Below are 12,193 nucleotides of genomic sequence, written 5' to 3'. Positions count from 1 at the left end.
CCATGCCGGACCTCCGCGCCGAGGAAGACCGGGTGAGTGTATGGGTGACCGATATTTGACCAATGTTTGATATGTGCAGGGCTAGGAGAGGCGCAGACTGTCCGAGGTGTGCGGGGCTAGGAGAGGCGCAGACTGTCCGAGGCGTGCGGGGCTAGGAGAGGCGCAGACTGTCCGAGGTGTGCGGGGCTAGGAGAGGCGCAGACTGTCCGAGGTGTGCGGGGCTAGGAGAGGCGCAGACTGTCCGAGGTGTGCGGGGCTAGGAGAGGCGCAGACTGTCCGAGGCGTGCGGGGCTAGGAGAGGCGCAGACTGTCCGAGGCGTGCGGGGCTAGGAGAGGCGCAGACTGTCCGAGGCGTGCGGGGCTAGGAGAGGAGCAGACTGTCCGAGGCGTGCGGGGCTAGGAGAGGCGCAGACTGTCCGAGGGGTGCGGGGCTAGGAGAGGCGCAGACTGTCCGAGGCGTGCGGGGCTAGGAGAGGCGCAGACTGTCCGAGGCGTGCGGGGCTAGGAGAGGCGCAGACTGTCCGAGGCGTGCGGGGCTAGGAGAGGCGCAGACTGTCCGAGGCGTGCGGGGCTAGGAGAGGCGCAGACTGTCCGAGGCGTGCGGGGCTAGGAGAGGCGCAGACTGTCCGCGGCGTGCGGGGCTAGGAGAGGCGCAGACTGTCCGAGGCGTGCGGGGCTAGGAGAGGAGCAGACTGTCCGAGGTGTGCGGGGCTAGGAGAGGCGCAGACTGTCCGAGGTGTGCGGGGCTAGGAGAGGAGCAGACTGTCCGAGGTGTGCGGGGCTAGGAGAGGAGCAGACTGTCCGAGGTGTGCGGGGCTAGGAGAGGCGCAGACTGTCCGAGGTGTGCGGGGCTAGGAGAGGCGCAGACTGTCCGAGGTGTGCGGGGCTAGGAGAGGAGCAGACTGTCCGAGGCGTGCGGGGCTAGGAGAGGAGCAGACTGTCCGAGGTGTGCGGGGCTAGGAGAGGCGCAGACTGTCCGAGGTGTGCGGGGCTAGGAGAGGCGCAGACTGTCCGAGGTGTGCGGGGCTAGGAGAGGAACAGACTGTCCGAGGTGTGCGGGGCTAGGAGAGGCGCAGACTGTCCGAGGTGTGCGGGGCTAGGAGAGGCGCAGACTGTCCGAGGCGTGCGGGGCTAGGAGAGGAGCAGACTGTCCGAGGCGTGCGGGGCTAGGAGAGGAGCAGACTGTCCGAGGCGTGCGGGGCTAGGAGAGGCGCAGACTGTCCGAGGCGTGCGGGGCTAGGAGAGGCGCAGACTGTCCGAGGCGTGCGGGGCTAGGAGAGGCGCAGACTGTCCGAGGTGTGCGGGGCTAGGAGAGGCGCAGACTGTCCGAGGTGTGCGGGGCTAGGAGAGGAGCAGACTGTCCGAGGTGTGCGGGGCTAGGAGAGGCGCAGACTGTCCGAGGTGTGCGGGGCTAGGAGAGGAGCAGACTGTCCGAGGTGTGCGGGGCTAGGAGAGGAGCAGACTGTCCGAGGTGTGCGGGGCTAGGAGAGGAGCAGACTGTCCGAGGTGTGCGGGGCTAGGAGAGGAGCAGACTGTCCGAGGTGTGCGGGGCTAGGAGAGGAGCAGACTGTCCGAGGTGTGCGGGGCTAGGAGAGGCGCAGACTGTCCGAGGCGTGCGGGGCTAGGAGAGGCGCAGACTGTCCCTGCAGCAGCTCCTATCATTACCCGGTATTAGGATTCATTCCATTATCAGCTCTATTTATTATTATTTATCATCATCTCTTGTAGATGACTGTGATTCCCATCATTGTCCAGTTGTCATCCGTAGACGTCTTTCACCCATTACCATTCCTTACAGTGACCCCGAGCGCCCCCATTATAAGGGTATCTGACACCTGGCGGCTGCGCTCTACATTATACGCTCGTCCTGCGGCGCTCAACGCGTTATATCAGGAGATAACGGAGAAGCTCAGATCCGAAATCTCATCCTGCCGACCACAACGAGACAATAATAAAGAGTCCACTAGGGGGCAGCCACGGCAATGTAAACTGCTGCACGTGGCACATATGAGCGGTGTATCTAATCCTATCCTGTGTGATTCTGTCTGCTGAGCATCTAATCCTATAATGTGTGATACTGTCTGCTGAGCTGTGTATCTAATCCTATAATGTGTGATACTGTCTGCTGAGCTGTGTATCTAATCCTATAATGTGTGATACTGTCTGCTGAGCTGTGTATCTAATCCTGTCCTGTGTGATACTGTCTGCTGAGCTGTGTATCTAATCCTATCCCGTGTGATACTGTCTGCTGAGCTGTGTATCTAATCCTATCCTGTGTGATACTGTCTGCTGAGCTGTGTATCTAATCCTATCCTGTGTGATACTGTCTGCTGAGCTGTGTATCTAATCCTATCCTGTGTGATACTGTCTGCTGAGCAGTGTATCTAATCCTATCATGTGTGATACTGCCTGCTGAGCTGTGTATCTAATCCTCTCCGATGTGATACAGCCTGCTGAGCTGTGTATCTAATCCTATCCTGTGTGATACTGTCTGCTGAGCTGTGTATCTAATCCTATCCTGTGTGATACTGCCTGCTGAGCCGTGTATCTAATCCTCTCCTGTGTGATACTGTCTGCTGAGCCGCTGTATCTAATCCTATCCTGTGTGATACTGTCTGCTGAGCTGTGTATCTAATCCTCTCCTGTGTGATACTGCCTGCTGAGCTGTGTATCTAATCCTCTCCTGTGATACTGTCTGCTGAGCTGTGTATCTAATCCTATCCTGTGTGATACTGTCTGCTGAGCTGTGTATCTAATCCTATCCTGTGTGATACTGTCTGCAGGGCTGTGTATCTAATCCTGCCCTGTGTGATACAGTCTGCTGAGCTGTGTATCTAATCCTCTCCTGTGTGATACTGTCTGCTGAGCTGTGTATCTAATCCTATCCTGTGTGATACTGTCTGCTGAGCTGTGTATCTAATCAGCTGACTGCCCCAGCCTTTTGCCTAGATACCCTGGGCAACGTCTAGTGACTCCTTGGCGCCCCCTGGCATCCAGTCACCCCTCCCCCATATGATGTCATCCTATATGGCGCGGGGTCACAATGGCGGACGCTCCGCTCTTTTGTCCCTGGCGGTATCAGCTCCAGAACACATAGTAATGGGCCGACGCCGCTCAGAATGCCAATGACGCCCGGCGCTGCGCCGATCCTGCCACGTTATGGGGCTCAGCGAGGAGCAGAAGCTAAAGATAGAAAGAACATTCCTCCATCTCACAAGATGTCGGCTCCGCACAATGATTCATTTATGAGACACGGGAACAGCCATCTGTAATAGGGAGCTCACCCACTGTGCACACACCAGCAGCACAGAGGATTTCAGGAGGAGTGCGCTGATCTTGTGAGGGTCACAGGATGAGAGTTACATGGTGGAAGGAGCAGGGTCCCAGCAGCACAGAGGATTTCAGGAGGAGTGTGCTAATCTTGTGGAGGTGACAGGATGAGAGTTACATAGTGGAAGGAGCAGGGTCCCAGCAGCACAGATGATTTCAGGAGGAGTGCGCTGATCTTGTGAGGGTCACAGGATGAGAGTTACATGGTGGAAGGAGCAGGGTCCCAGCAGCACAGAGGATTTCAGGAGGAGTGTGCTAATCTTGTGGAGGTGACAGGATGAGAGTTACATAGTGGAAGGAGCAGGGTCCCAGCAGCACAGAGGATTTCAGGAGAGGAGCGTGCTGATCTTGTGGAGGTCACAGGATGAGAGTTACATAGTGGAAGGAGCAGGGTCCCAGCAGCACAGAGGATTTCAGGAGGAGTGTGCTGATCTTGTGGAGGTGACAGGATGAGAGTTACCGTACATAGTGGAAGGAGCAAGGTCTCCAGCAGCACAGAGGATTTCAGGAGAATCTACCATACACAGTGCTTACTATGGGACACTTAGACCTGGTGTGTGATGCGTGACCCCCATCACCAGCCCCAGGCGCCCAACATTACACCGCTACCCCGGCTGACAGGTCTGGTTGCCGCCGCCGGTATCCGTCTCGTCTGGCTTCGTATTCGCCTTACGTCTTAATTAATTCGTCTGCCGATTACTCAGCGCTCGCAGCGCTCAGGATCTGGAAATTGATTTCTTGCTGCTCATCGGCCGCCTGAACACATTTGTCCTGAATATTTCATGTGTCTGACTGCGGCCGCTGCGAGGCCCCCCCCCCCCCCCCCCCCCCCAACACTCATCATCTCCCTCCTGTGGAACTACAAGTCTCATCATGTAGAAGAAGACCTCCAGCATCTGTACAGACATGGTGGTTTATAATGGTCTCTTCCTGCCTTCTGGAGCTTGTGGTTCTACAGCAGCCGGTGACTGGAGCAGGAGGGCCCCCCGGGGGAGGCGACGCAGGTCACTGCTGGGATCTGTTGTACTCACAAGTTCAGAGGTCAGGGCTAAAGCATCTGCCCCTGTGATCCCCATTATTCAGGTCACAGATAGATGTAATAACGGGGTCCGACTAAGCACCACAAAACCTCAGACAGATCCTCTGAAATACTCTGTGCTGCTGAGCAGCCTGCTCCTTCTCCTGTCACTCCCTCCTCCGTTCATACATCTTCCCCTCCCTTACTGAACATGATGGGAGTTGCTGTTCTTAGTGCGGTTCCATTTACATCTTGAGGGAAGAGATCGTGTTTTCCGCGAGGAGTCGCGTGTCCCAGTGACACCAGTGATACAGATCACTGGGGATCGGGTTTCAGGAACAACGCATCCTGCCCTGGAAACCGCTACTGACACCCAAGACGTCGGCCGTCAGTATCAGATGGGTGGGGGTCCGACTATTGACACCTCACTGACCAGCTGTTTAAAGGGGCCGTCGCACTGTATACCAAGCACGGCGCCACACATTGTATAGTGGCCATGCCTGATATTGCAGCTCAGTCCCATTCACATTTCCATGTTGGAGAAGGTAAAGGAGCAGATGTGCCCCCACTTCAGCTGTACTATGGGGGGAGCAGACTGGACATTCCTGACCCTGAGAGGGAATCTGGTGACCCCGGGCCTAACTCCAGGGCGCTATCTTACACCCACCCATCTGTGCTGCTAAAAATTTTGTACTGAACGTCTCCAGCGCTGGATCTAATCCATGCACAGCGCACCAGTGAGATCTGATCATGTCTTACACTCCAGTCACAACCAGAGCTGCACTCACAGCACACGCATCCACACATAGCCATGCTATGACTGAGAGGATTTCCACTCCTCGCTTGTGCCGCCTCCTTGTTCAAATGAGATTTCGCCTCGATGTGACAGCCAGTGATAAATGGCCTCCCGTGTCCCAAACTTCTTAATCAGCGCATCCAAAAATAACCGCGCGGTATGCTCAGGCACTGCTGACATGTTACCTCACCTGCTCCAGACCCAACAGACACAGCCCTCCTCATCCTTCTCTCCATTATCCTCATCATCCTCCTGCTCATCTTCCTCATCTTGCTCTTTCCTCATCCTCCTCTCCATGCTCCATCCTCATCATCCTTCCGATGCACTTCCTGGTAGATCCTCACCCTCTCTCAGGCTCCTTATCCTCATCATCCTCCTGCTCCTCATTATCCTCCGGCTCCTCTTTCTGATCGACCCTCACCCCCCTCATCATCCTCCTGATCCTCATCTTTCTCCTCTCCATCATCCTTATTCTCACCCTCCACTCCTCATTATCATCATCCTCCTGCTCCTCATCCCTTCTCTTCCTGATTGATCTTTACCCACCTCTCAGGCTCCTTATCCTCATCATGCTCCTGCTCCTCATCTTCCTCGATCCTCACCCTCCTCTCCATGCTCCTCATCCGCCTCCTGCTCCTCATCCTCCTGTTCCTGAATGAACCTCACCCTCCTCTCTTGCTCCTCATGATCATCATCCTCCTGCTCCTCATCTTCCTCGATCCTCACCCTCCTCTCCATGCTCCTCATCCTCCTCTTGCTCCTCATCCTCCTGTTCCTGAATGAACCTCACCCTCCTCTCATGCTCCTCATCCTCCTCTTGCTCCTCATCCTCCTGTTCCTGAATGAACCTCACCCTCCTCTCATGCTCCTCATGATCATCATCCTCCTGCTCCTCATCTTCCTCGATCCTCACCCTCCTCTCCATGCTCCTCATCCTCCTCCTGCTCCTCCTGTTCCTGAATGAACCTCACCCTCCTCTCATGCTCCTCATGATCATCATCCTCCTGCTCCTCATCTTCCTGGTCGATCCTCACCCTCCTCTCCTTGTCATCACTGTCCCTGTTTTTATCCATAGATCATAAGCTGTTGCAGTTACTCTTGACCACCACTGTCCAATGTGTGAGGTTACAATATGCAGGACCGCATGTATCCCTCACATAGTTCCCTGTCCCCAGAAGCTCGCACTCTAATTACTGCACACACCCTGTGGCAGTAGTCAGCTCCCCCCCCCATCCACGGCACAGGAGTAAGCTCCTCCCCCTGGGCAGAGGAAATGAACTCTGGGCTCTGCCCTGATGCATGATGGGACATTTGGGACATAGATAAAGGGATTCAGTAAAGCCTATGTTATGTCTTCACCACGTGACTCGGGGAGGACTCCTGGCCCAGCCATTATAACGTCAGCAGTGAATGGAGTTGCCCTTTAAGCCCCATACTGACGTGCCTTCTGTTTCTCCTGGCAGGGTGAATGTTCTCAGAAATGCTACAACATCTTCATCATCGAGACGATCTGCGTGGCCTGGTTCTCTCTCGAGTTCTTCTTGAGATTTGTCCAAGCCAAGAGCAAGTGGCAGTTCTTCAGGGGTCCCCTGAACATCATCGATGTCTTGGCCATCTTGCCGTATTACGTTTCCCTCCTCGTGGAGGACGAGCAGAAGACCATTCAGAAGCCGGGCAGCAACTCGTACCTGGAGAAGATCGGTCTTGTGCTGCGGGTCTTGCGTGCCTTGAGGATACTGTACGTCATGCGGCTGGCCCGACACTCGCTGGGCCTGCAGACGCTGGGGCTGACGGTGCGCCGCTGCACCCGCGAGTTCGGCCTGCTCCTGCTCTTCCTCTGCGTGGCCGTCACGCTATTCGCTCCTCTCGTCCACCTGGCGGAAAATGAAATGGGCCGGTGCCAGGAATTTACCAGCGTCCCTGCGTCCTACTGGTGGGCCATCATCTCCATGACGACGGTGGGCTACGGCGACATGGTGCCCCGAAGTATCCCGGGTCAGGTGGTGGCCCTGAGCAGCATCCTGAGCGGCATCTTAATCATGGCCTTCCCCGCCACCTCCATCTTCCACACGTTCTCGCGCTCGTACGCTGAGCTGAAGCGAGACCAGGAGAGACTCCACAGTCGTCTTGTGAGGACGAAGGACGCCAACCAGTCGGGCGAGAGCGACACCTTCAACGACACGGACAGCCTCGTCTCCGAGGACACCTACAGGTACTTCTATACCGGCAAGTAGGTGACACCCCCCAGACTTCCAGGACAAGCCATGCGCCCCCAATACTGGCCGGTGACCAGCAGCTAAAGCGTTAACCCCAGAGGTGACGTCTGACTATAAACTCCAGAGACGAGCGGCGCCTGATGTAATAATGACCAGAAATAAAAAGCCATACCTCACTGTCTGGTGTCACCGCTGATCGAGGAGAACCCCAAAAACGTCACAGAAAGTCTGCTTTTTCCCCCGGCTGATTTGTCACTTGTAGTTTAGAATCTTCTCTCCAGAGCTGCAGTGTAAAGCATGGGGGTTACAGCAGCCACCTAAACCATTACACAGGAGATATATCACCTCAAATTCCAATAGATAATGCAGTATATAAGAAATCAATGATCACAGCTATGTCGTAGTGGAGCAGAGCTGCAGTGTAAAGCATAAAAAAAAACAATCAGAGCAGCCCCCGAACCTGTGATGAGACAGGAAGTGGGCTTCCCCTTAGTTGCATTGTCTATGGTAGTAGTAACTGATCATTGCTATGCGGTAATGGAGTAGAGTTGCAGTGTAAAGCATGAAACCCTGTGATATTCCATGTAACATACAGTCTGCGGGGTCACTGCACATCCACCTCCAGACCATGAAGGGGAAGAAGGGTCCCCCTGTCCTTGTGCTGAATCCTGTAGCTGCCCCCTCCCCCCATCACATTGGAATCTTATTGATGGCAATCACAGATGCCGCTCATCGCCGCCCCTTATCACTTCGCTCGTCAGGCTAGATATACAGATACTTATCACAAAGAGAGAACCCGCGGCGAGACGATTACAGCGTGAAGAGCGGCCACGATCACAAAGAGAAGAGAGTCACAGACAAAGCCTGAGAGCCAGGCCGGTAATCCGGAAGCCCTGCTAATCCAGAAAGTGCACTCATGGGGTTAAATCCTCTGCCGCCTCCAGACGAAGGGCTCATGCACACGACTATTGGCTCCACAAAACACGGATACCGGCCGCGTGCGTTCTGTGGAGCAGCCGGCCCCTGATAGAACAGTCCTGTCCTCCGTGATGCAGACGAGAATTGGACATGTTCTATATTTTTGCGGACGGCACGGAACAAATGTGAGGATGTGGACAGTACACGGAGCGCTGTCCGAATCCGAGCCGCAAAAAATGTGTTCATGTGCATGAGCCCAAAGTCTCATCCTTACTGCTCCTGGGCGGTCTCTGGGTGCTGTCTCTTCATCCCGTGCAGTCTCTGGGTGCTGTCTCTTCCTCCCGTGCTGTCTCTTCATCCCGTGCAGTCTCTTCCTCCTGTGCAGTCTCTGGGTGCAGTCTCTTCCTCCCGTGCAGTCTCTGGGTGCTGTCTCTTCATCCCGTGCAGTCTCTTCCTCCTGTGCAGTCTCTGGGTGCAGTCTCTTCCTCCTGTGCAGTCTTTGGGTGCAGTCTCTTCCTCCCGTGCAGTCTCTTCCTCCTGTGCAGTCTCTGGGTGCAGTCTCTTCCTCCCGTGCAGTCTCTTCCTCCTGTGCAGTCTCTGGGTGCTGTCTCTTCATCCCGTGCAGTCTCTTCCTCCTGTGCAGTCTCTGGGTGCTGTCTCTTCATCCCGTGCAGTCTCTTCCTCCTGTGCAGTCTCTGGGTGCTGTCTCTTCCTCCCGTGCAGTCTCTGGGTGCTGTCTCTTCCTCCCGTGCAGTCTCTTCCTCCTGTGCAGTCTCTGGGTGCTGTCTCTTCATCCCGTGCAGTCTCTTCCTCCTGTGCAGTCTCTGGGTGCAGTCTCTTCCTCCCGTGCAGTCTCTTTCTCCTGTGCAGTCTCTGGGTGCAGTCTCTTCCTCCCGTGCAGTCTCTTTCTCCTGTGCAGTCTCTGGGTGCTGTCTCTTCCTCCCGTGCAGTCTCTCTTAGGCCTCTTTCACACTACCGTATGGCTATTTCAGTGTTTTGCGGTCCGTTTTTCACGGATCCGTTGTTCCGTTTTTGAGTTCCGTTGTGTTTCCGTTTCTGTTCCGTTTTTCCGTTCCGTTTTTCCGTATGGAATATACAGTATACAGTAATTACATAGAACAAATTGGGCTGGGCATAACATTTTCAATAGATGGTTCCGCCAAAAACTGAACAGATACGGAAGACATACGGATGCATTTCCATATGTGTTCCGTTTTTTTTGCGGATCTATTGACTTTAATGCAGCCACGGAACGTGATTTGCGGCCAAATATACGACATGTTCTATCTTTCAACGGAACGGAAAAACAGAAAAACGGAAATACTGAAATGGAATGCATACAGAGTACATTCCATTTTTTTTGCAGACCCATTGAAATGAATGGTTCCGTATACGGACCGTATACAGAACGCAAAAAACGGCCCGCAAAACGGAAACAAAAAACGGCCTCTTTCACACAAGCGCGACGGATTGGCTCAGGATGCGTTCAGTGAAACTCGCACCATTTTGTAAGCAGGTTCAGTCAGTTTTGTCTGCGATTGCGTTCAGTTGTTCAGTTTTTTCCGCGCGGGTGCGATGCGTTTTGATGCGTTTTTCATGCGTGTGATAAAAAACTGAATGTTTACAAACAACATCTCTTAGCAACCATCAGTGAAAGACGCATCGCATTCGCACTTGCTTTCGGATGCAATGCGTTTTTCACTGAAGCCCCATTCACTTCTATGGGGCCAGGTCTGCGTGAAAAACGTAGAATATAGAACGTGCTGCGATTTTCACACAACTCAGAACTGATACGTGAAAAAATACGCTGACGTACACGTTCAGTGCGGGCGCCATGCGTTCACCTCACACATCGCACCCGCGCGGAAAACTCGCTCGTGTGAAAGGGGCCTTAGAGTTGCCACCATTCCCACCAAAAGAATATCGGCCAAGTTAAGCCACACCCCAAAAGGGGAATTTGGGGGCGGGGCCTAATGCTGGGTGCTATCTGACACCAATGCTTGGATCATATTCAGTGCTTCACCCTTTTGTTTTGTTTTTTAAAAGCACATTTTTCACCTGTTTTTAAAAGGAATCGCCCCCTCGTCTGCAGTAACACATGAGTAGTCCTGCAGATACGGAGTCCGGACTGGAGAGGACTGAGCGCACGCACAGCGGTGCTGACAGCGGGGGCGGGGAGTGATCTGGACCCCTCCATGTCTGCAGGACGACTCATGTATCAATGTCCAGAATCGGGGTGACAGAGGTCATTAGAAATAGTGGCAAGTGCAGATCGGAAAATACCGGCACCGACAGGGGCACTGAATTACCAGCCAAGTGGCAACCCCTATGTGATCTCTGGGTGTGGGCTCTCACTCCTGTGCAGTCTCTGGGCATGGTCTCTTCCTCCAGTGCAGTCTGTTCCCCTCGTGCAGTCTCTGGGCATGGTCTCTTCCTCCAGTGCAGTCAATTTCTCCTCCAGTGCAGTCTCTGGCGCAGTCTGTTCCTCCCTTGCAGTCTCTGGGCATGGTTTCTTCCTCCCGTGCAGTCTCTGGGCGTGGTTTCTTCCTCCCGTGCAGTCTCTGGCGCAGTCTGTTCCTCCCTTGCAGTCTCTGGGCGTGGTTTCTTCCTCCCGTGCAGTCTCTGGGCGTGGTTTCTTCCTCCCGTGCAGTCTCTGGCACATTCTGTTCCCCCGTGCAGTCTCTGGCGCAGTCTGTTCCTCCCTTGCAGTCTCTGGGCGTGGTTTCTTCCTCCCGTGCAGTCTCTGGGCATGGTTTCTTCCTCCCGTGCAGTCTCTTTTGCAATGTGCCGGTCCGCAGGGGAGAACACGTGGGGTTCACGGTGGGCCGACGGGTGCAACAGTTCATCGGGTACTCACGGTTAGCGGACGCCTCCCTGGGCCGGCAGTGAAGGGGAGAACAGCGCTGGATTCTCGGGGGCACACTATTACAGGGGACACCGGCCAGGGGGTGATCGAGGTGCCCTTGATGGTGATTGGGTCTCTGAGTGCTTGTGCGGCTGGGCCCCTGACTTAGGTAATGTTGTGACGCCAGCACCTTGATGGTGCAAAATGATGAGAGCAGTGGTAGTAAGGAGATAGAAGAATGAGGCAGGGATTGAATCCAACTCCGAACTTTACTGTAACCAGGATCTTGACGGTAATTTACATCCAGTAATAAAACCGTCTCTGATAAACATGCAGGTTGGATGTGAGAAATCCCAGTGACAGGCCGTACATGTGGTAAATTCCAGTAACAGGCCGTACATGTGGTAAATCCCAGTAACAGGCCGTACATGTGGTAAATCCCAGTAACAGGCTGTACATGTGGTAAATCCCAGTAACAGGCCGTACATGTGGTAAATCCCAGTAACAGGCTGTACATGTGGTAAATCCCAGTAACAGGCTGTACATGTGGTAAATCCCAGTAACAGGCCGTACATGTGGTAAATCCCAGTAACAGGCTGTACATGTGGTAAATCCCAGTAACAGGCTGTACATGTGGTAAATCCCAGTAACAGGCTGTACATGTGGTAAATCCCAGTAACAGGCTGTACATGTGGTAAATCCCAGTAACAGGCTGTACATGTGGTAAATCCCAGTAACAGGCTGTACATGTGGTAAATCCCAGTAACAGGCTGTACATGTGGTAAATCCCAGTAACAGGCTGTACATGTGGTAAATCCCAGTAACAGGCTGTACATGTGGTAAATCCCAGTAACAGGCCGTACATGTGGTAAATCCCAGTATCAGGCCGTACATGTGGTAAATCCCAGTAACAGGCCGTACATGTGGTAAATCCCAGTGACAGGCCGTACATGTGGTAAATCCCAGTATCAGGCCGTACATGTGGTAAATCCCAGTATCAGGCCGTACATGTGGTAAATCCCAGTATCAGGCCGTACATGTGGTAAATCCCAGTAACAGGCCGTACATGT

General features: G+C 54.1%; 1 protein-coding gene across 1 annotated transcript in view; it reads left to right on the top strand.

Annotated features, from left to right (window-relative positions):
* LOC120981081 (potassium voltage-gated channel subfamily G member 4-like) overlaps window positions 1-7,434 on the top strand; it is a 12,539-nt gene extending 5,105 nt beyond the window's left edge. Inside the window, exon 2 of the mRNA XM_040410562.1 lies at window positions 6,608-7,434. Coding sequence (XP_040266496.1) covers window positions 6,608-7,378 — 771 coding nt within the window. The 3' untranslated portion in view covers window positions 7,379-7,434. The remainder of the gene's footprint in view (window positions 1-6,607) is intronic.
* Window positions 7,435-12,193: the final 4,759 nt, after the last annotated feature.

Source organism: Bufo bufo, chromosome 10 (assembly GCF_905171765.1).
Source record: "Bufo bufo chromosome 10, aBufBuf1.1, whole genome shotgun sequence".
NCBI classification, from domain to species: Eukaryota; Metazoa; Chordata; class Amphibia; order Anura; family Bufonidae; genus Bufo; species Bufo bufo.
Note: the sequence above shows the minus strand (reverse complement) of the source record. Positions and strands in the feature narration are given on the sequence as shown.